The sequence below is a fragment of the Hippocampus zosterae genome, chromosome 7, assembly GCF_025434085.1.
Source record: "Hippocampus zosterae strain Florida chromosome 7, ASM2543408v3, whole genome shotgun sequence".
Lineage (NCBI taxonomy): Eukaryota > Metazoa > Chordata > Actinopteri > Syngnathiformes > Syngnathidae > Hippocampus > Hippocampus zosterae.
Genome location: NC_067457.1, coordinates 791,127 through 817,749, shown reverse-complemented (window position 1 = coordinate 817,749; position 26,623 = coordinate 791,127). Strand labels below are relative to the sequence as shown.

The 26,623-nt window shown below is 53.3% G+C and overlaps 3 protein-coding genes across 3 annotated transcripts; 2 read left to right on the top strand and 1 right to left on the bottom strand.

Annotated features, from left to right (window-relative positions):
- The first annotated feature begins 9 nt into the window (after positions 1–9).
- On the top strand, positions 10–18,187 carry kcnc3b (potassium voltage-gated channel, Shaw-related subfamily, member 3b). The gene is given in 7 exon segments (XM_052069402.1): positions 10–609; positions 5,019–5,726; positions 12,102–12,393; positions 12,396–13,082; positions 13,170–13,364; positions 13,990–14,118; positions 14,366–18,187. Coding segments are annotated over 5 exon segments (1,917 nt in total). The 5' UTR covers positions 10–609; positions 5,019–5,105; the 3' UTR covers positions 14,112–14,118; positions 14,366–18,187.
- Positions 18,188–18,849: 662 nt separating this feature from the next.
- On the top strand, positions 18,850–21,544 carry LOC127603310 (potassium voltage-gated channel subfamily A member 7-like). Its single transcript, XM_052069489.1, has 2 exons — positions 18,850–19,470; positions 20,608–21,544. The coding sequence occupies exons 1-2, from the start codon at positions 18,874–18,876 to the stop codon at positions 21,502–21,504; spliced, it is 1,494 nt and encodes a 497-aa protein (XP_051925449.1). The 5' UTR covers positions 18,850–18,873; the 3' UTR covers positions 21,505–21,544.
- Positions 21,545–22,248: 704 nt separating this feature from the next.
- On the bottom strand, positions 22,249–26,248 carry fgf21 (fibroblast growth factor 21). Its single transcript, XM_052069502.1, has 4 exons — positions 25,436–26,248; positions 25,281–25,358; positions 24,228–24,331; positions 22,249–23,172 (listed from the first exon to the last, which is right to left on the bottom strand). Exons 1-4 carry the CDS (start codon positions 25,575–25,577, stop codon positions 22,882–22,884), a joined length of 615 nt encoding a protein of 204 aa, XP_051925462.1. The 5' UTR covers positions 25,578–26,248; the 3' UTR covers positions 22,249–22,881.
- Positions 26,249–26,623: the final 375 nt, after the last annotated feature.

Genomic DNA, 26,623 nt, shown 5'->3' with positions numbered 1-26,623 from the left:
ATCCGTCCAAGGGAGCGAGAGAAAGAAAGCAGCCTGGCGAGCCATCGGCGCAACCGCTACGCGGCGCTCTCGCCCCCCCAATTTCATTTCGGTGCTCAATTGGCGTCATTTGCCGAAGTTGAGCGTCTGAGCGCGCCGCCACCGCCCGCCACCCTTTCCGTCTTGCCTCTAATCCGCCCACATGTGTCGTCTGCGGGAGGGGAACTCTTGCGGGAGGTGACGCTCCTCCCAAGGAACACACGGAGAGGGCGCGAGGCGAACGGAGCCCGCCTGCACCTCCATTGAAACATTGGCCAAGAAGACGGACACACCGATGCTGGCTGCCGACGAACGCAAAAATACTCCAAATAGACAAGAGCGCCCCCCCCCCTCCCCTGCTTCATTTCCATCCAAGTAACCAACCCGCTTTTCTGCATTCACTGGGACAACCTCTCCAAAAATTGTGGGCGAAAAAAAAATCCCCGCCCTCACCCCCCACCAAAAAGATTGATCTGACGTCGTGCGAGCAACTGGATACGCTGTGAAATCCTCCGCCAACAAAGAACCCGACCCCCCCCTACCCCCATCTCTCTCTCTCTGGGTTTGGCGCACGCAACCTGCACGAGCCAAGTGAGTACTAACCGTGTCCGCTAATTGAGCGTGCATGCGTGCGATTGATTTAGGAGCGTTTGCGTCATTAGCGGCGGCGGCGTTCGGATTGCGAGCCTCCATTTGGCACATTCAACAAGTCGCGTTTTGTCCTTGCCGCTGCTCGATTCACACGACCCCCCCCCCCCTACCACCACCACACTGTTGCACGGCGCCTAAGTGTGTGTGTGTGCGTGCATATATATACACGGTATATTTGAGTGGCGGGTGTTTCCCCCCCCCCATGTGCTGTAGGCTGCATTTGGCCATGCTTCCTGCACGCCTTGACGCCTGATTGCGTGTGTGGTGTCAAGGCCCGGGAGGAAACGTTTGACAGGGGAATGATATCAGAGCGCGCACACACACACATGGGCAAGGATGGATTGAGTGTCCATCATTGGCTCGGACCTCATCCAGGAAGTCTCGGTTTGGCAGTTGAATGTCTCGGCCGCGTCACCTCTGCCAACTTGCTCCATCTTCTGCGTTCCGCAGCATCATGTCACACACACACACGCGTTCACGTCAAGTCTGTGGTTTCATAACGCCGCTCGCTCGCTTCCTCCCGTCACTTCCTGCCTGCCAACTGGCTCCGTCCGTCCTCTTTCCCGTAACGCTCTCGACTCGCTTGCCTCCATTTGCTCCCCACCCCTTCACTCTCGGACTCGCACGCTCACTCACTGGTCCTGCATTATAAATCTACAGCTGGTGCTATTTTTAGACTGAGGGTAACCCAGAAACACCCCCCCCATCCCCTATTCCCCCATCCTCCGCTCGCTTCCACCCAAAATGAGCCCACCTGGCAGTTGATGTGCCGTGGCTGAAAAGGATGCGCGAGGGAGAGTGAGAAAATCTGTTTTCGAGGCAGATGACTGAATTTTGGAGCTGGATGTTGGCGTCTTGCTGTGGTGTCCGAACAGCTCCTTTGAAAACCCGCGAGACCAGTCCCCCTTTATATCCCCCGTTGGCTCGTCTCTCTCTCTCTCTCTCTCTCTCTCCCGGCCCTCGGTTTTGGCTTGAGAGGCTGAAAGGGGCTACGTTACCAGTCCATTTGGAGCCCCGAAGGTGTTCCCTACACTCATGTAATATTTTTTTGCAATTTAATTGAAGGTCACATTCATGGTGGACCAAGTTCTGAAAGGTTTTACATAGATGCATGTCACTTGGCTAGGGGTGTGTAGACTTTTTAAAAACAAAAATGATGTCTGGCGCAGAACGGATGAATGAAATGTTTTTGCCACAGTTGGCAAAATAATTTTTTTTTTGTGTTTCTGTCATGTTGATAAGAAATTCAAAGTGGATCATTGTGAGCTTCATCACGCCGAAAGGCCGTTGTTCTTGAGCAAACCTGAGATGGCTCAAAACTGGATTTTTGGATTTTGTGGATTTTGCCGCTCAATCCACATTCCACCAACGCAATATGAACCCGTATTGCAATGTCACGTCGTGTTTCCACACGTGGCAGTCATGAAATCTTAGGACTGGTCAAAAGCGGGAGGGCTTCTCCACAAGCATCAAGAGCCTCCCCTCCACAGGAGTGTGTTGTGTTTAGATCGGTTGCCTGGCAGTGGGGGGAGGCACGCTTTTTCGAGTCATTTTCTTTCTGAAAGAAATGCTTTTGAAATGCGTTTTGCATGCATCCTCCATCTCAAATGATGAAGGAACGTTCATGAGGAAGGTTCAAAAGAGACACTTGAGGCGGGGCGCATTGAGGGATGGAGTTGACCGCAGTGCTTGGCTGCACTTCCCCCGTTTCGCCCGCAGAGGGCTCCAGCGCACCGAAAATGGTGTCGCAGAGGAGAGGAGAGGAGCGAGAGAAGTGATCTGGATGGAACAGCATGACGCCTTGTGGTTACATCCTTTGATGAGGGAGCGGGTGGCGGAGAAGGGGGGGGGCATGGAAAAACAAATCAATTGCACGCGTGCATGCATGCATGACAACGAGTATTTCCTGCATTGACACACCAGATGCTTGTTTTCCTTCCTCTCTAACCACTTAACAATCATTCATTGCTGCCATCTTTACACAATTGTCCCCTAATGTCTCCCCCCCCCCCCCCCCCCCCCCCCCGTCATCCTGTCCCTTCCCTCCGTGATTTTTCTTTGGGGCTTCTCCTGCCAACAGCCAGGTTAGTTCCGCATAGTCAGCACTCCTCCGAATTCCTCTCCCCTCCCCTTTGCAGTCGATGCATCCCATAATCCCGCGCTGCCCACCCTATCTGCACCAACCCATTCCTCTTTTCTCGCCGCAGTGTTTGCACTCCTCCGGCGAAGCGTTTTCTTGCCTCCACCACCCCCCACCCCTCCACACACGCACACACCTCCCCTCCCCAGGCTGCGTTTCTTGGCGCGTTGGGCCAGGTGAGCGTGCCACTCGGTCGGAAGCGGGTGGGGGGGGTGCTTGGGTTGGCGAGGGGGTGGGGGTGGGGTGGCGCAGTACACGGTGGCCAAGTCAGGAAATGCTGCAGGAGAAGGAGAGAGGGCGAGCTAAAGAGACGGGGAGAGAGAGGGGGGGGGGAAATCACCCCCCGATTTGCGCCAGTTTGCAATGCGTCGAAGAGCCGCTCCGCGTCCCCTTTTGTGCGCTTCCTGCAGCTCACACCTGTCCTCCCTCCTCGGCATTCACGTGCAGCGGCTCGCTTAGGGCAAACTGGTTGGCAGCCCAAATTGCCAGCGAAAAAAACCCCCCAAAGCCCAAATCAAGCAAAAGCCTCCAAGTCCGCCCTCGATTCGACTCCCAACCCAAGCCGGCCGGAGAGGAACTCTCCGCGGTGCTGAACTCCGGCCCTCCCTTCCCTTCCCTCCGCCGCGACGCCAAGTTGGGCAAAAGCGCGCGGCCGACTTCCTCATTGGAAACTTGAGACTCTTTTGACCAAAGTCTCGACCGTCTCTCCTTCAAGCGAGCGAGGAAGGGAAAGTGCAGGAGAGACGGAGAGAGAAAGGAAGCAGGCAGGGGTGATGAGGGCCTTCAAAGGGGGGGGGGGTTGTTATCTTTTTCTTTTTTTTTTCAACTTTGACTCTCGTGGCGCTTAACGCGGATGCACACGCGCATGTGCTCTGTGAAGGGCTGAAAGCTTTCACCTCACTCTGCCTGCCCCCCCCCCCGATTGTCTTCTTTTGCCGTCCGTCCAGACTGTATCCAAATGGAATGAGTCTGATGATTTGTTTTTTTTTCCGATCTTGTTGGTAACACACCGCCGCGTGACAGAACGCGACCTAATTGTGCATGGCATGAATCCAAAGTGTGTGTAACGTAAGCACGGACACGCCACACTCCTGAGAACCAATTAACGCACACGCACATCCGCTTTCGCGCCCGGTGCTGCGGCACCTCACGTCACCGGATAGGTTTGGGATCCGGAGCCTTTCCTCACCAGTTTTGCACTCTTCTCTCTCACTCGCTCACTCACAAGAGTGTGTCGGCGCATTTGCACGGTGGCCTAATTAGGATTTGAAGGAGCGCCGACTCGAGCATCAGTCGGATCAATTTAGAGATTGCGCCATGAGTGTGTGTGTGAGGGGGGGGGGGACATAATGGTGTCGGACAATTAAGTGCCTTCATCATCAAACAACGAGGGGACAAGTATAGCGAAGGGGGCGGGCTGCATACTTGTCCAAACCGGGGGGGGGGGGGGGGACCTTGATGCTGGCCCACTGAAGAACGACTGCACACTATCAAGACTTGTGCGATATTTGTTGCATTACGCCCCGAAAGTGATGACACGAGCTTGATTCCGATTTAGGGTGTGCGCACTTATGCAAGCAGACTTTCTGTGAAATCTTTTTGCTGTGTTGTTTTCACCCTATTTTGCCGACTTAGCAGTGCGGGCTTCGATCCGGGCTGCGGCCTCCCTGTGTGGCGTTTGCGTGTTCTCCCCGTGCCCACGTGGGTTTTCTCCGGGTACTCTGGTTTCTTCCCACGTGACAAAAACATGCATGGCGGGTGCACGGAACACTCTAAATTGTCGCAAGGTGCGAGTGTAAGCGTGGATGGTTGTTCGTCGCGGTGTGCCCTGCGATTGGCTGGCGAGCGGTTCAGGGTGTCCCCGCCTACTAAACGGACGGATGGATGTTTTCAATAGACGTCAGATTGTTGGTGGGAAAATGCAAAAATGTGGCCGGGGGGGTGTCGACGGCTTTCTTTGACTGTGATGAAAAGAGTTTTCAGTTGTTTTTTTTGGTCATGCATGAGGCTGGCGCAGCCACGGTAACGGAGTGGGGGCTTTTTTTTTTTTTTTCTTAATCAGCCAGTGCACATCCCAAGGTTATTTGGTGACCTTTTTTTCCCCTTTTTTGACGTGCTGGTTGACACGGCGGAGAATCCCGCACGTTGCGCTAAAGCGTTTCCCTTTTCTGCCTCCCCCCCTCCCCCCTCCTCTCTGTCTTTCCCGCAGACTCCTCCTCCGCCTCCCTCCGGTCGCTCTCATCTTCTCCCGCCCTCCTCCTCCTCCTCCGCCGCCGCCGCCCCCCTCCGGTCCTCTATGCTCAGTTCGGTGTGCGTGTCGTCTTTCAAAGGGCGCAAGGGTGGGAACAAGTCGTCCAACAAAGCATGTTCCAGCGCCGACATGACTTGCCCGTCGGAAAGCGAGAAAATCGTCATCAACTGCGGCGGGGTGCGCCACGAGACGTACCGCAGCACGCTGAAGACCTTGCCCGGCACGCGGCTGTCGTGGCTGACCGAGCCGGACGCCTTCAGCAACTTTGACTACGACCCCAAACTGGACGAGTTCTTCTTCGACCGCCACCCGTCCGTCTTCTCGTTCATCCTCAACTACTACCGCACGGGCAAGCTGCACTGCCCCAACGACGTGTGCGGGCCGCTCTTCGAGGAGGAGCTGGCCTTCTGGGGCATCGACGAGACCGACGTGGAGGCCTGCTGCTGGATGAACTACCGCCAGCACCGGGACGCCGAGGAGGCGCTGGACAGCTTCGAGACGCCCGAGCCCGAGGCGCCCGACGACGACCCGGCGCTGGGCGGCGCCGACGGCGACCTCAAGAGACTCTGCCTGCAGGAGGACGCCAGGAGGGCCGGCTGGTGGAAGACCTGGCAGCCCAAGATCTGGGCGCTCTTCGAGGACCCCTACTCGTCCAAGTACGCCCGGGTGAGTTCACCCTCTCGCCGCTTTACCGACAAAAACTAAACCAACCGCCGGCGCCCGACTCCCGACACCCGCTTGGAGTTTCCGCCATCGCCGCTCATTCGGGCGCGTGGCTCCTTGATATGTTTTTTTTGTTTTGACGGCCTCCCCGTCGTCCGTTTTGACGCCACGTGACGGTTTTGTTACCCGCGTTGCCGTTTTTAGTAAGAACGGAAGGCGCTGATCTGCTGCGCTCGAGTTTAGCGCCTCCTCGATCCCTGGCGTGGGGATTTGCTCAGCCCAAATCCGAGCGTGCCGGATTCCGACCCGCTTAGGGTGGCGGCGGTCTCGCCTCCAGCCTCACGGTTAGGCTCGTGCGGCTTCGTCGCCTCAACGGTCGTCCGGCGGCGCGATTCCAATTTGGGTTTGGGACGGCGGGCTGCGGTGGTGCTTCCACGTGGCGGCTGCCATAGCGGCCGTTCCCTCTTGAAGTGGCGAGCGAGCGTGCGTGCGGGTGATTCTGCAGAGCGCAACGGCGGCTATTGTAACCGACATGCATTTCTGCCTTTTGGAATGGAGATGTTCCAAGTGGCAGAGGGAGACGCGAGGAGGGACATTGTAGGGGGGGGGGGGGGGGGGGAATCAAACCAATCAATGTGTTCATTGGAGAGAAACGTGCGCACATAAACACGCAAATTCGTTTCATGTGTTGTCAGTGTACCGTAGCAACGCGCGCACACACGCATCTTATGCTGGCTTTTCTGCTGCAGTCAATGCCGGAGAGGGGGGGGGGGGGTGCAGAGGGTGCTGCTGCTGCTGCTGGGGTGGGAGCGGGTGGGGGTGCGGGGGGGGCGCACAGATAGACAGCGCGAGAGGGAAATGGAGAAGGGGTGAGAGAGCGGAGAGAGATGGTGCATGGGAAAATGGAGTGCGGTGGGGGGGGGGGAGGCAAAGGAGGATGTGACACACGTGACTGGAGGCGGGAGAGGGGGGGCTCGTCTTTGCACCTCTGATTATCTTTGAAGGCTCCAGCCATCCAATCTCATGCCCGAGCTCATCGATTGCTCGTTTAATGATTATCTTCTGTGGAGCGGGGGGGGTCGAAAAGGCCGGAAAATACTTTGACGGCGGGGGCGCGTGCGATTTTTCACCCTTTCCAAAAGGACGACGCCATTCGCATCCGAAAGCGTCGTCTTGACTTCACTTCAAAAAACGCCTTTCTGCAAATGTTGCCCGCTTGAACAGCAAATCCGCAAGCTGAGGCGCAGTGTATTCTTTTTGTCCACTTGGGGTCCTCGCCGTCTCCACTGTCGCGTCTGTGACGGTGAATGCGTGCGGCTTTGAAAGGCCGCTAGCAGCTGCCGTCATTGTTGTTGTTGTTGTTCATCAAATGTTATTGATCGCCAAACCAGCATAAATATGTATCCCATATACTCCGCACACTGCCGCCGTCACGATGCACTTTTCGCTCATTTATTGAAGGGGGGGGGGGGTTGAAACTCCCAAAAGGGGCTCCCCTGTCCATGTAGTTAACCAATCAAATCTCCTTTTATGCCGGAGCGTCAATTTTGCCGTTCAACAAACAAAACAAATCAGCACTGGGGTTGTCCTTCATATCCGGTCTGCGCACGGGCTAAACGTTGTCGTGGTGGTGCGATCTTTATTGCTTTGTGTCCCCCCCCCCCCCCGGCTGCACTGCAGGCAAACAGCCCTCATGACCCTAAAAAGCGAGGCTTTGTCTTCTTGGAGTGCAAACATGGCTTTCAATGACGTGCGCTCAAGCGTTGTGGAATCAAACAGCGCTTCCTTTTGCTTGTATTTGCGTTCCCACTTGCGGCTCGTCGAGAGCGCCTCCCGCTCCCTTGCGTGCTCCGCTCTCCGTGGGCCGCTTCTGAACGCAGCAAAAAGGTGGGGGTGGGAGGGTGGGGGGGGGGCGAGCTTACATTTCTGTCTCGGTCGGCAAAAGCATCGCCGGGTTTGACGCGTGTAATACAAGCTCAAAGTCTGAATGGACACAATGTCGGCGTCCGGTGCAAAACATGCGACTCAGCCGGGAAAAAAAACAAAATCCCCAAATTTTGCATCAAAAATTACGTCATCGTATCGCTCATCGTATCGCTCATCGTATCGTAAGTATCGCTCATGTCATCGGCATGTACTTTCCTCCTGCTCCTCTGCACCGAGATCAATTTGGCCTTGCTGCTTAAGTGCTGACTCAACCTTCTGCTTCCAGTCACTTCGGAGCTCTCGTTCTCGGGACCCCCCCCCGGACAAGCAACGGCGGCTTGCGGGGGTGCGAGGCGTGATCGGCTGATGGGCGCCTAAACTCCGATCCATATGGTTTGAAATTTCTTCTCGAAAAGAGACACGGTTCTCATCCCTCTGACATCTTTGGGGTTAGAAAGTCAAATAAAGCCGGCGATCGGGCGCATTGGCGATTGGTCGCATTGGCGATCGGTCGCGTTGGCAGTCGGTCGCCCGGAGGACGGCCATGTGTCAGTTCCTGCGCGGCCATCTGCTTTCTCTCCATCGCGCCTCCTGTCGGAGCTGCGGCGGCCGCCAATGACTCACCGCTTTGGACCCCCCCACCCCGCATCTGATCTTAAGGTTTTCTGTCGCAAATCGCAAAATTCTGTCGCATTTGGAGTCACTCTCCAAAGCGTTTATCCTCTTGGGGGGGCTATGCCGGGTGACGGCGTATCGGGGGTGGCCGACCGGCCTCTATTTGTATTTGAAAGCGTGGCCCACATACTCTGAGTCCCCCCAAACCCGCCCCCCCCCCCAATTTTTCATTTGATCTTCCAACGTCTTGGTGAAAATAAATGGCCGTCAACAAAGACTCTCCGTAACTTGTGCTCCCACCCCAGGCTCAAGCTCGCTGTGGCCCCCGGACAAGCAAAGATCTTCTTGTCGCGGTCCGGAAGCCTCCTCAAACGCCACCGATTTGCAGCCATACCGTCACTTTTGGCGTGTGTCGGACACGACAGAGCGAGTGAGCGCCAGAGATGGAGCTCGAAAAGAAAAGGAGGGATCGGTTGAGAAAGAGGGGGGAGAGTGGGGATGTGAGGTGGGGGGGGCTGCGTCGCAAGGACAAGTGCACATAATATGCTGCAGTAATTGCGCTGAATACAAAGCAGATGAGAGAGACGGAAAGGACACGTGCAGCTCACTGCTACTATTTGCTTGTCCTCGCAAACGTTTTGACAGGACCGCAGTGCAAATGCAACGGCGGTGGGGGGGGGGGGGGTCGGCTTGCGAATACTGCAGCGCCGATAAGGCTGTGACGTTATCCGCTGGCATGTATGCGTGCGTGCGCGCGCAGGAGAGAGAGCCGGCGAGGAGTTGAGTCATTCAGGGAATCTCTGAACGTCAACGGCTGCGCGCGTTGGGATCTCGGTGGCAAAGCCATCCGGAGTCCAAACAAAGCCGCGTGCACGAGGCAAAGGCGTCTTGGCATGCGGTGGAGTTGAGCCAAAAAAGCAGGAAGGGGGTGGGGGGGGCGGCGGGGCAGTGCCAACGCGATCTGTCAGCAAAGTCATTTGGACAAATCTAATGGCAGTTGAATGCGCTCGTTAGCACCCCACGTCCTGAAGGAAGCCGCCCGTCTTGCCTTTTGAAATTCCACTCGCCCCCTTTTCGTTGGCCCAACCGTTTCAATCTCGGTCTTCCGCGTGTGTTACGCTTCGACGCGGGCAAGAAATGTTTTTTGCTGCGGAGGTTTTTCGAGCGTTTCCTTCTTTCATCCTTAGCTTGAAGCGTCGTTAGCCAAATAGCATCGGCGGCTAGGTCGTACGCGAAGGTTTTCGGAAAGTCGGAGAAACGCACGTCGCGAGCGAGCGCGTGTTGGGAAAGTCAGTCGTAAAGGGGAGACAACGGGACACTCTTTTTTTTGGTTCAAATGTCCCCCCCCCCCCTCTCTCCCGGCTGCTAATTTCCTCTCGGCTCACGACCGCTTTGACTGTTTGGAGCATGTTGATTGTTCCCATTTGATCTTGATCTCGGGAAATCGAGGCGCATGAAATTGCTCCGCCCGGCACGAGACGTCACCGGCGCCTGCTCGGTTCACTGAAAGTGTCTCGTTTCCGCCACGTGACTTGACGTTTGGGGAAGATTGCGGATGCCGACTTGTCCCGGTGTCTTCGGTCTCTTATTTGGACGCCGAGGCGCATCTTTGTCAAGGTCGCCGTCTCGGGACGCGTCGGGAGCGGCTGGCTAATTTGCCCAACGCCATTTGGCTCAGTTCCGTCCTCGGCGCCTGAAAGCGGAGGCTAACGCAGCGGTTGCCATGGCGACCGGGAGCCGGGCTGGGGGTGGGGATGGGAGAAGGAGGGGCTCGGGGCTTCTGTGTGTGTAATACTGTCATGATAAAGCTCTCCCGGATGCTGCCGCAGTCAACGCGGCAGCCGCGAGGGTCCCGTGAAGGAGGAGCCTGGCGCGTCTCCACGTGCGCAAATGCATCGCGTACACCCTGTCCGCCGCTTACCCCCCTTTTGTCGTCCTCAACCCGACTCCCCTCCCCCCTTCCCTTCACTTTTGCCATCCAAACACAATCAACATCAACCCCCTCTCTTTTCTCTCTGACTCTCAACCTTTTGAAATGTATGTTGATGATCTCCTGGAATGTAATTTGAGAGCGGAGTGCGCAACAGCGACTCCGTCGGGCCTTGAAGGTCGTTCTGGCTGCAGGTGTCGCACGCGTCGGGCTTGACTGGAGAGAATGGAGCGCATGATAGCGGCGCACCGGCGGATCGTATATTCGCAGCAGCACATGCACACGCTCATGATGTGCGCGGGGTGGGGGGGGGGCGGATGGAAGGGCGAGGGGGGGTACATAGGAGATAAATAAGTATGACACATTGCAACTCCTCCTTTTTATCATCGTCCTCCAAATTCTTTTGTCGACATCCCCTCAATGCGGCACGGTGTGTGTGTGTGTGTGAAAGAGAAAGAGAAGGGGGGGGGGGGGTTCAATGCTCGACTGTCGTTTGTCTGGCTGGCGTTTTGTCCGGGAGATGACTTTGTTTCTGTCGCACGTCCTCCGCCGCAGCGGCGCCTCCGTTCCGTCCACGTTTGTGATCACGTCCCGCGACACGAAAAGCGTTTGGAATCGAATCCCACTTTCAAACATGGCCGCCTCTTTCCCGCGGTTCATTCGGAAGAAACGACCGATTCCGCGTGACACGTTATGGCCACTCCGGCCGTCGCATTCTGACTTTTGCTGAAAACGTCCAAGCGAACGACCGCCGCAAACGGTCAACGCCGTGGCAAATCCAACTCGGCTCAAGTTGGCCCCCGCCGTGTTGGAAAACGAAAACCAACGCGGCCTGGATGGCGGCAGCGTTGATCTCGACTTGATCTCGACTTCCCTTCTCATCACGCGTTTTGTCCACATCAACTTTGACCTTCATGCACCCCCCCCCCCCCCAACTCCACCTGCATAGCTACTGTAGCCTTGCCACGCGGTTCTCTTTTGTGTGTTTCTGTAGCTTGGCGGCTGCTTTTGCTTTTCATCTTTTTTTTTCCCTTCCTCTCCTTTGCGCTGCCCTCCTGAGAATTCAGTGGGATTCGGGACCAAAAAGTAACTCTCTGAACGCCGCGTTATTTCGGGCGCTTCTTTTTTGTTTGATTTCTCCGGATATTAATAGCATCGGCGGCGCCGGTGTCCGAGGGTGTTGCGGCAAGAGTTGACGCGGATTTACGCAGTTCAAGCGCTTTGCTCTTTTTTTTTTGTTTGTGTCATTTTCTGCAAAATTCGGACGCAAATGCAATAGGGATGGGGGGCATTGACGGGGGGGGGCACTGCAGCAATCTGAGAAAGTAGGTCAGACATGGCAGAGGAGAAAAGAGCTAGAGGAAAAGGAGACGGAGAGGCAAAAAGGAAGCCGAATTCTTTGTCTGCCAAATAGTGGAGCATTTGAATGCCCCCCCCCCCCCCCCCCCCCCCCGTGAGCTCGAGGCTTCTATGAAGAAACGTTTGCCGTGGACGCCGCCCAAATGGCTTTCGGGCTCTTTGGAGGACGCGGTGCCCGCACAATGTGCGCGAGGCACTCAGGCTCCCGAACGGGATCTCTGGGCTGCACTTAAGTGGGAATGACCTTCCTCCGCTTTTTGCGCTGCGGGCCGCGACTCTTTTATTATTTATTTGACCAAGCAAAAAGTATAGCGCATCTATAAATACGCACGCACGCACGCGAAACGGACTGCAGCGGGGGAAAATGGATTTGAGAATCGTTTGTACCCCTGCAAACAAAAGAAAAAACTCCAGTCTGGCCCCCCCCCGAGACGATTGAAGGCAAGTCCGCAAGACGGCCAGCGATGGCCGCCGCGAGCCGTCGGCGCATTCGGTCCTCGTCGGTGGCGACTGACGCCTCGGCCGCCTGGGCCGCTTCCTGTTTGCAGTACGTGGCGTTCGGCTCGCTCTTCTTCATCCTCATCTCCATCTCCACCTTCTGCATGGAGACGCACGAGGCCTTCAACACCATCCTGAACAAGACGGAGAACGTGACGGTGGGCGGCACCACGCGCGAGGAGACGGTCTACGAGGTGGTGACGGACAGCTGGCTGACCTACGTGGAGGGCGTGTGCGTGGTCTGGTTCACCATCGAGGTCCTGCTGCGGGTCATCTTCTGCCCCGACAAGGTGGAGTTCTTCAAGAGCACCCTGAACATCATCGACTTTGTGGCCATCCTGCCCTCTACCTGGAGGTGGGCCTGAGCGGGCTCTCCTCCAAAGCCGCCAAGGACGTGCTGGGATTCCTGCGGGTGGTGCGCTTCGTGCGCATCCTGCGCATCTTCAAGCTGACCCGCCACTTTGTGGGCCTGCGCGTGCTGGGCCACACGCTGCGCGCCAGCACCAACGAGTTCCTGCTGCTCATCATCTTCCTGGCGCTGGGCGTGCTCATCTTCGCCACCATGATCTACTACGCCGAGCGCATCGGCGCCCACCCGGACGACCCGGCGGCCAACGCCCACACCAACTTCAAGAACATCCCCATCGGCTTCTGGTGGGCCGTGGTGACCATGACCACGCTGGGCTACGGCGACATGTACCCGGAGACCTGGTCGGGGATGCTGGTGGGGGCCCTGTGCGCCCTGGCCGGCGTGCTGACCATCGCCATGCCCGTCCCCGTCATCGTCAACAACTTTGGCATGTACTACTCGCTGGCCATGGCCAAGCAGAAGTTGCCCAAGAAGAAGAACAAGCACATCCCCCGAGCGCCCCAGCCGGGCTCGCCCAACTACTGCAAGCCCGACGCCCTGGCCATGGCCACCGCCTCGCCGCAAAGGCTGCTGGGAAACGTCCTGGGCGGAGTGATGGGCTCGGGGGGCATGGGGGGCGACTGTCCTCTGGCCCAGGAAGAAATTATCGACATCAACAGAGGTCAGCTCCTTTTTGGGCAAATTCTCGCCCGCCTTTGCTAGTTTTCCGCGCGATTTTCACACTCAACCCCCCCCCCCTCCCGCGCAGATTCCAAGCAGAACGGCGACGCCGCCTCGGCCGCGCTGGCCAACGAAGACTGCCCCGCCATCGACCAGGTGCTGAGCCCCGACGAGAGGAGCCCCATCGGGCGGGGTCCCACCCGGGAGCGCTACCAGCAGGACCGCGCCTGCTTCCTGCTCAACACCAGGGAATTCCGCCCCGCCGACGGGAACGTGCGCAAAGGTACGTCCGAAAACCGAACTTTGGTCGCTCGGCGGACTGGACGGCGCGGCGGCCTCCACGCTAGCTCGCTCTCGCCGCTCTCGTTTGCGTCCCGCCAAGCTTTCGGCGCGTCTCGCCAAGCTTTGTTCCTCGTTCGATGCCCGCTCCATTTCCCCATCGGCGTCCGTGCGTTTGGTTGTCCGTCGCGCGGCGTCCATCCATGCTCATGAAAGGTCTTTCTCTGTCTTCTGGACTCAGACAGTTGACCATGCATTAATTTACTTCTCGTCACTTCTCTCCCCCCCACCCCCCACCCCTCTTCCCCCTTATTTGGTCATTTCCTCCCCCCCCATATCGCATCCCCCTTTTCTCCTTTGTGCCACATGAACCCCCGCCACCCCCCACACCACCCCCCACCCCCTTAATTTCTGCCATCCTCCGCCCGACCCCCACCCCCCACCCCCTTAATTTCTGCCATCCTCTTTGTGCTCACGGCAACCCGACGCCTTCACCCATCCGTCATGGCAATCAAACCACCGCTGCCGCCAACCTGCAACCCAAACACTCCCCCTTGGCACTCCCTCCAAACTTTTCAACACCCCCCCCTCCCCCGCCCCGCCCCTCCCCCTTGTTGACAACAAACTAGAGGCAGCAGCCCCGGCGCCCAGCCCAGACTCCCCTCTGACGGAGGACTGGTATAAGATGGAAGGGTCTCTGTTACAGCAGGACCTCAATGCAAACTCCACCTCCTCCTGGATCAAACCGTAGAGCAGAGGTAACCGTGCCAAAGCAAAGCCGTCAAGAGCCAAAAGAGCCCCCGCGCCCCGGGTTGGCCTCCCGCTCTCCATTCAACTCCATCCGGTTCTCCTGTCACGTTAGCGCACCGTTGCGCGGCACCGCTCGAACGCAAAACGCGCACCAAATCGGATCGTCTCGCGTTCCTCTCGGATTGAGTGATTGATTGATTGATTGATTGTCGGATGAGTGGGATTATTCATGACTTTCTGCTCTTGTCTTCACAGTGTTAAGTTTCTAGCGTCGGCCTTCTCTGCGTAACGAGGAGCCCTTAAGCGCTTCACACATATTTGCGGCGGGAGGGAGCCACATAAGCGGCGAGCGTGACGTGGATGGACGTTTTGAAAGGAGATCTTTGGGTGACCAGAGAGAGAGGGGGGGGGGGGGGGCTCACCTTTAAAGCACCACTTCCCAAAATTCACACGCTCTGCTCCTGCTCACGTCGTTACCAAAGTAGCCTCTCGGAACTCCGCTGATTGCATTTTTTTTTCTTCCACCCCTTTTGGGCCGATTGACTGCACATTGCACTGACACACTTTGGGAAAAGGGGGGGCGGGGCAGGGGGGGGACTCCCTAACGACACATTCCAGATGACGTCGCTCGGAAAACATCACCACGGCCATGTTTCCGCAACCAAAACAAACTTGTCCTCACAAGGGACTGAATGAGCAATGTAGCATCTCTGCTAACGCTGTAGCATCACTTGGCCGGGAAACCACTCGAGCTGACGGAAGAGCGAGACATTTGGACCATTTGGAGGTCGCGACCTTCCGTTCCGTTCCGAGTAAAACACCCCCGGCGGGTCCACGAGAGACCGACGTCTTCACCTTCGAGCCGACGAGCCGCATCAGGGTGGAGTTTAGCGCTCGCCGCCGAAACGTTGTCTTCCATTCCCTCCTCGAAAAGGCGCCGATTGAAAAGCTAGCGTAACCCATGTAGCAGCATCCGCATTCCACGCCCTTTGACCTTGAGCCCCTCCTGACGTTTTCCGCTCATGTACTCTAAACGGGGGTGGAGGAGGAAGGAGGCTCCCGCCCCAACCGCCTTCTCGCCACATCGTCCAGAAAGGAGCCGCTCGCATCCTCGTCAAATCAAGCACACGGAAGCGAAAGGAGAACTTTTTCACTCGAGGAGCTCCGGACGACTCTCGTCGGTCTTTGGTCCGATCGCAAGTGTGATGAGGAGGAGGAATGGACATCACACCCTTACCCCTCCTCAGCCCTCCCCCCCTTGCCACAAGGATACTTTTTATTTTATTTTATTTTTATGATTAAAGGAACCAATCTGACCAAGCCCCCCCGCCGCTAGCGCACACAAAGGCCTACACTGCCAACAAGGCACAAGAAGCCGCAGATGAATACTGCCCAGAATGTCCCTGTTGCCGCCAGCGGGCCACTTCACTGGCGAGTCGATGTCATGAAACAAGCAGAAACGGACAGAGTCTAGATCTAGCGTTCCCCCCCCCCCCCCACATCCTCCCCCCCAAAATAAAATAAAAAGAGGGAGAGACAGAACAAATCTACAGTATATATTTTGATAAAACAAATCTAGCTATGGCATTGGACGGAATGAGAGAAAAAGTCATAACGGATGCACAATGTGAAAATTTGCCATGAAAAAAACAAAACAAAAATCCTGGGGGGGGGGGGGGGCGGGAAAAAAAAGGACAAGTTTCGGCTGACTACAGTTGGCTCCGAGACACAGCGAAGACATCCTCATGCATGGATGGCAAGGGATATACCCCCCCCCCACCCCCACCACCACCACTACCCTGACTTCAACAAACGAGGGGCGGCGGTGGCATGGGGGGGGGGTGCATTTTTCTAACTTTGTTTACCAGCATGACTCCTTTGCATGACTGTCTTTTCTGCAAGCCCTTAGTTGAAGACAAGGGTGCTAGAGATACAAGAACATAGATATATACAAAAAGAGTTGAAAAGAAAATGTTATATGCAATTCATGTTTGAAAAAAAAGAGAGATTCTAATGAAAGAGAAGATATATTTTGTTTTGAAAAGGTGAAAAAAAAATGTGAATCTTGAAACGTGTGTGTGAGTGTGTGTGTGTGGTTGCAACGTACGCCCGGAACTGTTTTGTGGAATGAAATCTGTCCGCTTCTGCTGCCCTCCCGTCCTCATTCCGGAATTTGGCATCCAGAGCAACGTGGTTGGAAATGCAAACATCTGTTTGGAAGTGCTCGATAAATACGGTTGAGTTGAGAATCTCATCAGCCGTCGTCATCATCCCAGACTTTGCCGACCGTTAGCTTGCGTGCAAAGTTAGCACGGTGACCGTAGCAGCGGCAGCAGCAGCAGCAATTCAAAAAAAAAAAAAAAAAGCTCTCCGTACGTTGTCTGCTTCAGTAAGACTCTTTCACTGCATTACTTCTCTCTTCCCCCCCCCCCTTTGGCAATAATACAAGAGAAGTTGAGAGCTGACTGTTGCAGGGCCAAGCGGGCGGAGTAGCTTTCCCCATTCCATTCCTTTCTCCTCATTTTTTTTTTCCGAACATTGTCATTGGTGTCAGAATTCTTTGGCCTTTGGGGTGCAACATATATCTATAGCTATCTATCTATACATCTATATCTATATACACATATATAGATATAGATATATAGATAGCTATATCTATCTCATCTCGCAGTTTAATCAAAAGTGATGTCAGGCGAGATTTCAGGTTTGCATGGAAGCGACTGTCGTTCCAAAGTTTGTTTTTTAAGGACTCAGGTTGTGTTGATGGCACGTGCGGCCGCGCGGTCGCTGTTCGGCGCTTTTATTTCTGATCAACTGAAGTCGTGAAGACCCAACAGTGATGTGGATAGAAAACAAACAAACAAAACTCAGCACACGCTCCTAAATCTCCACAAACAAAACACTGACCAGTGTTTCTGTGTCGTCGAGCAAAAACGTCTTCCTTCCCAGAGGCAAATGACAAGACACTCGGAGTGTGTCAAGGTAGCCTGTCTTATTTAGTACCGTCGTCTTTTTGGGGAGATGGTCTAGCTAGCATGGGCCGCGACGCATCCGACCTGGTCCGCGTTGGCTCTGATTGAAACAAAAAGCGTCAATTGGGCCTCCAGTACAGCGGCACTGATTGCTTGGGTTTTTATTTCAACGCAGTTTTCATCTGGAAAGACGGAACTGCGGAGGTCACGGGGTCAAAACGCCGCATGCAGAAACTCCTCACCAACGTCTGTGTGTGTGCGTGTGTCTGAGTGTGTGTTTAAGGCCAAGACTTGTTCCTTTGTGGTTTAATCGTCACATTTTGGCCGCATCATTATCGTCGTTCAGGTCCTGGGGAAAAAAAAAAAAAAGAAAAGATGTCGCTGTTTTTAGTGTGTAATACTGCCCCCTGGCGGCCGTACGTCCTTTTTCTTTTTTCAATTCGAATCACGGGTTCTTTTTCTTTCCTGTATGCTTTACAGCGAACTTCGGGGTGCAAACACACACAAAAAAGAAACCAAAACACAAATCTATTTTTTGTCCGGTTGCCCGTTTGATCGTGCGATGCCTCCGATTGACACCGACCGTTTTGGGGGAGCGTGTCGGAAAGACGCCCCGTCATCACATTGGTTTCCATCGCATCTTGCGGACCCACGTCTTGCATCCACGCAGGTTTTCCAAAGATCAAAGATGTTTGTTCATTGTTTAGTCGATCGAACCTGACCGCGCGGCGGACCAACGGGACGATAAAGTGGACGCTGGGGTTTCCGCATTTTATTTTCGAAAGGCGCTAACTCATCCGGAACTGTACAGAGTATGTTTCAAGGGGATGTTTGCGATCTATCTTTTTATATTTTGAAGAGAGAGAAAATAGAAACATATCAAGAAAAGTGTCATCGTTGAACAGATTTCTACTACTGAGACTTAAAATGTATGAATGTCAATACGAACTAATGTGAAACCAATCTCCATAGCAGCTTGAACGAATTAACTGGTTGGAAGTCATGAGATGCTTTTCTTTTGTTTGTTTGTTTGTTTTTTTTCCTCCCAGAGACGTTAAAAATTGCTGCAATGCGATGAACTTAAATAAAATGGGGGAGAAAATTGGCTGACCTCTGTCTTCCTTTGCATGTGGCCGAAAAAATATGCGGTTGCAAAAGTGCGCACACCCCTCATAGACGGACGCGGCTGCGTTGAGGCAATTCTCGGTGGTCGGGAATCCTCCCGGAATATCTGAACTTTATTTGGGGTTGATCAGTGCCAGGGACCCCCTCCGCAGCGGATCCCGTAGGCGGGCTGCGAGGGACTCCGGCCAAGGTTCGTCAAGCCAACGCCAAAGGGCTCCCATGCAGACGTGACATTCGAGCTGAGCCTGGAGGTCGTGTTGCCCCATCGCTAAAATGGGAGGTGTGTGTGTGTGTGTGGAGCAGAGGGGCGGGGGCCGGACTGAGATTGGATTTCTTCAGAACAGCATTCCCGAAAAATTTTGGGACTGGACAAACACGAGGCAAGACGGGCGAACAAGATTGTTGATGTTCCCTGACGGCCATGACGGAGAGCCCGCTCAGCGACGGGAGAGCGACAACCAAATAGTTGCAGTTGGCTTCCGGTGAGTTGAATCCACTTTTTCTGACTGGGATCAATTGCGTGGATTGTTTTTTGGTTTGCCCCCCCCCCCCCAATTCCGCTCTCACCTTTTCTCCTCCTAAAGCCACGAGCACCGCTAATCGAGCCCCTCGTGGGACGTCACTCTGGTTTCAGGTCGCAGCCCGACCCCGGGGACACCGAAGGCAATGCACAAAGACAGCAAAAAGCAGCCGGGCGGCGTGGAAAGAGCTGCGGCGGAGATGAAAAAAGCAGACGGCGAGAAGAGGACGCGGCGGGGCTGGGCGCTGAGCGAGAGACTAGCCATCAACGTCTCTGGGATGCGCTACGAAACCCAACTTCGCACCTTAGCCCAGTTCCCGGACTCCCTGCTGGGCGACCCCCAGAGAAGGTGGCCCTACTTTGACCCCGTGCGAAAGGAGCTCTTCTTGGACCGCAACCGGGCCTGCTTTGACGCCATCCTCTACTTTTACCAGTCAGGCGGCAGACTTCGGAGGCCCGCCAACATCCCCCTGGACATCTTCATGGACGAGCTGCGCTTCTACGAGCTGGGAGAGGACGTCGTGAACCGCTTCAAGGACGACGAAGGCTTTTCCAAAGAGGAAGAGAGGCCCTTGCCCTCCAATCCAATGCAGAAAAAACTGTGGATGCTGTTTGAGCACCCGGAGTCGTCGTCGGCCGCTCGCATCGTCGCCATCGTCAGCGTGGTGGTCATCGTGGTGTCCATCCTCATCTTCTGCCTGGAGACGCTGCCGGACTTCCGCCTTGAGAAAGAGACGACGCAGGTACCGTGGCTTTGGATGGGAGCGCTAAAGCGCACGGTAGCGCTTTAGCTAGCGCTACTGCGCGCTAGCTAAAGTAGCGCGAGTGCTGGTCGCGTTTCTTACGTCGACTCTCCAAAATAGTGACGCTCTTCCCTCGGATTGCCCGAATTTCGTAACGTGTAAAAGGAGAAAAGGGTGTGAGGCCCCGGATGCAACCAAAGGAGCGAAAAGGTCACGCGCCGTCACCAAGGTCTTCTGCCGGCTTAGAACAGAAGACCGAAAGGGCTCGCCGGACAAGTGGAATGCGCGGGGTCGTGTTCGAGCATTCTTTCAGGGCGACGGCATCAAGCCGCTCGCCTCCGCTTTCGGGAAGTTACGGTAACTCTGGCGACGGGCCGCCGACGAATACGGACGTGGAGGGGAAGCGCCATAGCGAGATGCTCTCGGATTTCTCTTCAGACATCTCGCAAGGTTATATTTAGCTTGAGGAGAGCCCTCGGCGCCGACGATCGCGGACCAAATGCGCATCTTTGGTCGGGAAACGCGGTCGCTGAGCAACGACGCAATGTCATTTTGGCGAAAAAAACGCCCGTGGCCTAATCGCGCCTTTTTCACGCCGGCTTCTTGGATGCTAATCGCCACGGTCCGCGAATGCGTCGCTAGCCGTCAGGCAAAATGGAAAGACGGGTGCGGCGCCAGAGGGATCGGGGCCAGCTAGGATTGATATGTCAGGCCGCAAATGTCAACTGCCGAAAGTGACAGCCAATGAGATGGCGAACAAACTGAGGTCGCGGTCGTCGCAATACTGAGAGGACGGGATCGCGGGAGATCTAGCCGAGCTTCGGAAAGCGATTGCTACGTTTGCCAAACATTTTGGGAATGAGTCGGATGAGAAGGTGACCCGCGCTGCAGCTCGTCTCACGTTGTCCTGCTATTTGTTTGAATTTGTTGAATGGATCCTGCAAGGTCCTTCAAAATTAAAGAAATAACGAAAATAAAAGCAGTTGGTTTTAAGAGTGGCTAGAGCGCAGTCCAAAATGACCTCTTCCGCATGTGTGTGTGTGTGTGGACGGGACGATTAGCTGCCTTGGTAGCGACGAAGGTCCATTGGAAAATGCGCACACAATGTTCTGATGTGTTGTTTTGTCGTCCGCTCAGGACTACTTTCCCAGGCACCGCCCCCAAGGAAAGAACACGTCGGGCACGGCGGCGCCGCCGCCCCACGTCTTCCACGACCCCTTCTTCGTGGTGGAAACCGTGTGCATCTTCTGGTTCTCCTTTGAGCTCATCGTGCGCTTCGCCTGCTGTCCCAGCAAGATGGGCTTCTTCAAAGACGTGATGAACATCATCGACTTTAGCGCCATTTTGCCCTATTTCGTCACTCTGGGGACGGAGCTGGCCAAGGAAAGCGAAAGCAGCCCGGCCACCTCCTTGGCCATCATCCGAGTCATCCGGCTGGTGCGCGTCTTCCGCATCTTCAAGCTGTCTCGTCACTCCAAAGGTCTCCAGATCCTGGGTCAAACGCTGAGGGCCAGCATGCGCGAGCTGGGCCTGCTCATTTTTTTCCTTTTCATCGGCGTCATCCTTTTCTCCAGCGCCATCTACTTCGCCGAGGCCGACCACGACGACACGGCCTTCGTCAGCATACCGCACGCTTTCTGGTGGGCTGTGGTCACCATGACCACGGTGGGCTACGGAGACATGCACCCGGAGACGGTGTGGGGCAAACTGGTGGGCTCCATGTGCGCCATCGCCGGCGTGCTCACCATTTCGCTACCGGTGCCCGTCATCGTGTCCAACTTCAGCTACTTCTACCGCCGGGAGACGGAATGCGAGGATCGATCCCATTACGAGCGTATCGCCAGCTTGCCTCGGGAGGACGAGGACCCGGGGGGGGAAGAGGCGCAAGAGGGCAACCTGGATCCCGAGGGGGATTATTATGCTGTCGGGGGCGCCTATGATCATCTCAATGGGACTCTGATGGGTGACGAGGGGCGGAGTGCTGAATTCGAAGGAAATGCGCATCCGAGGGAACCGCTGGTCACCCAGGTGTGAAAAGGAGGTTCTTCCAGACATCTCCTCCACCCCTCAAAAAGTGATGATAAAAAATGTTGACTGGATCGTTTGGTAAAAGGTCTTACAGAACTTGGAGAATTTGTATATTCTCAACTTCACGCCTTTCCTTTTACGCTGGACTTTTGACAATGTGCGTGCGCTGACACTATGACGTCTTACTTTCACCCCCGGAAACATTGAGGCACTCCGCATGTTGCGAACCTCCCGTAAACCAAAGCCGACATCCTTGGCCATCTTTGACCGAAAGATCACGATGCGACCGATTTTGTGATTTGTTCAAGACATGAATGCGACTCTTCTACTGGTTTAATAAATTCTCTATTTTGCTACGTTTGTAGAATGGAGCAGTGCTTATTTGTGAAATAACACATTGCGCATTGATCGTCCGCTTAGTTACGCCGCAAGTGACACCTTTACGACCGGCCTTTTTGCATAGCTGCGGTGCTACGCTACGAGCTGTTTTTATCCTCCATGTTCCTGGAACACTGAAGCCTTTCTTTCCATAGCATGAGAGTGATGACCCACGGAAGGCATGCGCACACATGCTTCTCTGTTTTGGTGTCACTGTCGCGCACGGAATAGCGTGCTGCACACGTCAGTTTAAAAAAATACATGCGACGTGTAGCTCATGTTCAGTTTTTCTGAAAACAGCCCATTCATCCATCCGTGAGCTGAACCCCCCTCCCCCACACCCCCCAAAAAAAGCAAAACAGTGTACTGTCGTTTAGAAAAGTGGTCTTTATTTGTCGGCAAGAACGTGTTATACTGCCACCTGGTGGTCAAGTCGCGCACACACCAGAAGGAGCTGCTATTACAACATGGTCGAATTTTCTCACATGAAATTTGCAAAATTCTTGAGAGAAAATGACGACTCAAGCTACAAACGTGGCGAAAGTGCGATCTCAAGGTACCACGATACAAAGTGCCACTCAATTATCGGGACTGATCTCTCATTTGTATCGACCAGAGTAACACTGATCCAAAGATAATGCTAAAAAAAGACTGACGAGGAAAAAAACAAACTTACCAAAATAGTTTATTTTCATTCAAGTGTTTCCAGTCTGACAAAATGCCTGCGAGGGACAAACACCTCATTGTGTCATCTTGATTACTCCAAAACACACTGTCACACTTCAACGCACACATTTTTCCCAAGACACACTCACTGAAATAAATAAAGTAAAATAATATTTACATTCCGACTGGAAAATGGGTCCGTTACAATCAAACCCTTCACGATTTCTAACCCAGCGAGGCATTCATTTTCCTGCTTATTTCAAGTCCGGCAAAAGCGAACATTTGGGATTTTTTTTTCCTCCATGAAAACAATTCATTGTTCAGTGCATCCCGTCGCCTTCACTTTTCCACCGCGAAATGAGGACTGAGCACGGAATCCTGAGACATTCTCAGCGGGTCATCGGAGTCCAGGTTGAAGGAGGTGAGCCTCGGCGGCGCCGGCTGGGACGCGTCCATCCTCGGCAGGCTGTCCTTGAGCGGCAGGAATCGAGTGAAGGGCACGGCGCGCTGGTCCGGGGAACGCCTGGAAGCCAGCGACACGGGAAATCCGTGACACACGGACAAGAAGCGGGTGTAGCCGTCCGCCAGCAGTAACTCTCGGAAGGTGCAGTCGTCCCCTGAGAAGCGCGTCTACGGGAGAGACAAGGCGTCGGGTAAGAACGAGGCAAGATGATAACTGTTGATTATTGTAGGCACAATCCCAAACAATTCTTAGCTTCTATATTTTCGGTGCACAGTCCCCCTATTTATGTTTCTGGTGGGTGGGTGTCCCCTGTAAAGTACTCGCATAAATAGTCATCTGTCTATTCGGGGGAAGTTTTTCTTTTCTACTGTTAAAATCCTCTTGGCGTGCTTTATTTTTGTATTGGAGGTTTCTCCCGTGGGATTTTATTTTGGCGCTTTTCCGGTAGTTTAGGAAGTGCTGACCCACACGCAAAATCTCTTGACTTGGAGACGCTTCCTACCCCGCCTCCCCCCGAAAAAAAATTGGCGGTCAAACGTGACGTTGATTGATACGGCGTCGTACGGAGTTGCCGTTCAAGCTAATAAGCTATCGAATTTATTCCTTGATGCAAGCACCTGGCTGGAATGGGTATAAAGTATTTACATTATTTCATATGTTTCTTTATTATTTCCTATGATGTGACTTCGCCATCGAAAAGTGTTTGGAATGTTGTGTTCTTTACTTTAGCGGTTTCGCTAACGATAGCCTCTCGTTAGTTATCCTGTGGTGTTGCTAGCTTTCCGTACGAGCTAACATTTTCTCGTGTCCCTTTGAAGTTGTGTTAAATGATTATTGACATGCTTGTAAGGGCTCTCATTTATGTTTGTTTGTTTGTTGGAATTGATTTCCTCGGGACAGTTTTCATTAATGAACACCAAAACTTTTCTGTTTCGAGATTCCCTTTCTAGTTTGACGTTCCCTTCCACACCTCATACAGAATAGAGAAAAGTGGTCACAACTCCCCCATCCCACACCCTCCACAAGCATGTCAATGAGGTTTTGGTCTGCAAAATGGACACTGCCCGGGGGAATACAAGCACCAGAGGCACAAATGAGGGGACTCCACAGCTCAAATTTGGAAAATTCTTTTGGATTCCCGTTGCCTTGATTCACTTTTGATGTTTCTTGACAGATGTTTCTTGTCCAGCCAGACTCCCCCCTCACACCCCACTCTGCTTACCTGCCCCCTCAGGGAGCCCCCACTGTCGGTGCAGAGAAACAGAGACGACCTCTGACCTTTGATGGCGATGTGGCCGGCTTGCACCGACTGTAACTGCAGCACACCTGGAAATATTCAACCACACTATGAACATGAAGGCCTTGAATGATTACAATTCATCCACTCATCTAGTTTTTGCCATGGTTTCACCATTTTAATTATTTTTTTTAAATGAAAGACAGTTGGTAAGTAAAATATTGCATTGTTGCATTTTTTTTTTCCACTGACGTTTTCATTTCCATCCTTGTCTTGGAATTTCTCCGCACTAAAAGTGCTTGTTTGTTTTGCCAACCCTCCGCTGTGGTTTTTGACCAGATCTGATTATTTGTACCTAATGTGTTCATTATTTTTGAACAAGCAGAACGGGTCGAGGATGGGACTCGGACAGGTTGATAGGGTGAAGCTCGTTGACGTTTTGGACACACTTGCGTCGTTGTGTAAATTTAAGAATGTAGCATTTTAATTCACCGTTGTACTCCATAAAATCAAAAGTTGGATGAATTCCAAATTATAAGTTGACCAATTGAACAAAATATTTTGTTTTGTGTTTTATAGTTTTGCTGTTGTAAAAAAAAAAAGTCTTTCCAGCATTTCATGACAAAGAAATACGAGTTGACAGAACAAATTGTCCTCCGTATGGCCCCCCAACTTAGAGTTATTGAAAAAGAAAGTACCAACAAGTCAGAAAAGAAAATTGCTTGCCAACACTGTCATTTGTATTTTGAAGTTGTTCTGACGCAAATTAGTCTTTTAGACCAAACAAATACACGTTATGGTTTTTAATTTTTATTTATGGAATTATTTATTTATTTTGGTTTGTTGACAGCAGAGCACCCAACAAGTTTGAACGGAACGTGCATGTTTTTGGGAATTGGAAGCAAGCAAGCTTAACTGGCAGAGCATGGGATTCCAACCCTGAACCGCTGAGATGTGAGGCAGAAGTGCCAGCCACTACCTTCACTGTGCTTGCCTATGAAGATTCTCGGCAAAAAAACAAACAAACCCAACACTCACTGAAAGGGGTCTGCACGTCGCTTCCGGACACGCTTCCATCCTGGCTGATCTGCAGGTACATCCCTCGTCTGTGATTTTCTGTAAAAGAAAAATATCGGTCAACATACACGTCGGGTATTCAATTGAACCCGAGGATCTCTTTTGAACGACCGCACCTGTGTAAAGATGGCCCTCCCTGACTTGGCTGTGAAAGGCTAAAAGTGGGTTGGAGTCGGCAAGGTAGAAAGACAGAGAGGCAGGAAGGAGGATTGCCAGGAGGAAAAAACAACCCAAAGTCTTGTTTGCTAACCAAAACATTTGGAGACGACAACAAAATAATGTTCCAGATATTTTAGACGGGTACCTGATGAATACAATGATGCTAATAAATACAAAAATAACAAATAAATAAATTCCAAAGGGAAAAAAAAGCCTGCAAAAATGAGTGACCTTGAATAAGAACTATTCAGGCTCCTGTCAAGCAAGTTGCGTTGGGCTAATTCGAAAGAAGTTGGCGCCGTTTATAAAGGAGCCGGAGAAGGAGGGTCGTCTTCGTGACTCAGACATTTAAAGTGTCAGTGGAACTTCTCCGACTATATATGGCCCTCTTCCTTGTTTTCTTCCTTTCTCTTTAATGCAATGCGTTCAAAAAAGCCGAATTGCCAGTGACGTCACACTGGGTTTTCATTCTTTCCTCCCACATTTTCTGAATCAGAATGAAATGAAACTTTGGAATGTTTTCTATTTGGACAATTTCTGACATTCCTTCAAAAGAATGCAATCTAACATTTGGCTATGATGAATGAAAGGAATTAAATCTTATGCAACAGTTCCTGTCCCGCCCGCACTTAACTAGTACATCGGTGCCGGTCTATTAATCAAATGAATCGAGTCTAAGCGTCTACCTATTTTTCCTTTGTAACAAGCCACCTCATTTACCGTAGACCGGATTGTGTTTGCTGTATACCCCCCCCCACCAAAATGGACAAAACAAACGCATCCCACTGCGTCATGCTCTGCATCGATTACGAGACGTCCGATGGCGTTTTTAACGTGGTGCGTGTTTATCTTAGTTTGATGGCTGTTTGTTTTAAAGAGGAAGAGTGGGCGAACGGATTCATGAGCACGAGAGCAAACGGTGTTTACGGGAGCGCAGCTGTGCAATGACTTGCAGGTCTGCCGGTAAATGGACCTTCTTGTAAACCGTCGCCTCCATTAAAACGTCAAAGAGCATAAAAGACAGGGACGCGCCTTGGTGCGCGAGGATTTGAAAAGACCAGGTGGCGCTTCGGCGGTGATTCTTAAAGCACGCTGAAACAAAAAACGAGTACTGCCGGTGCCACATGGGCTCCCTCTTGTGGTAT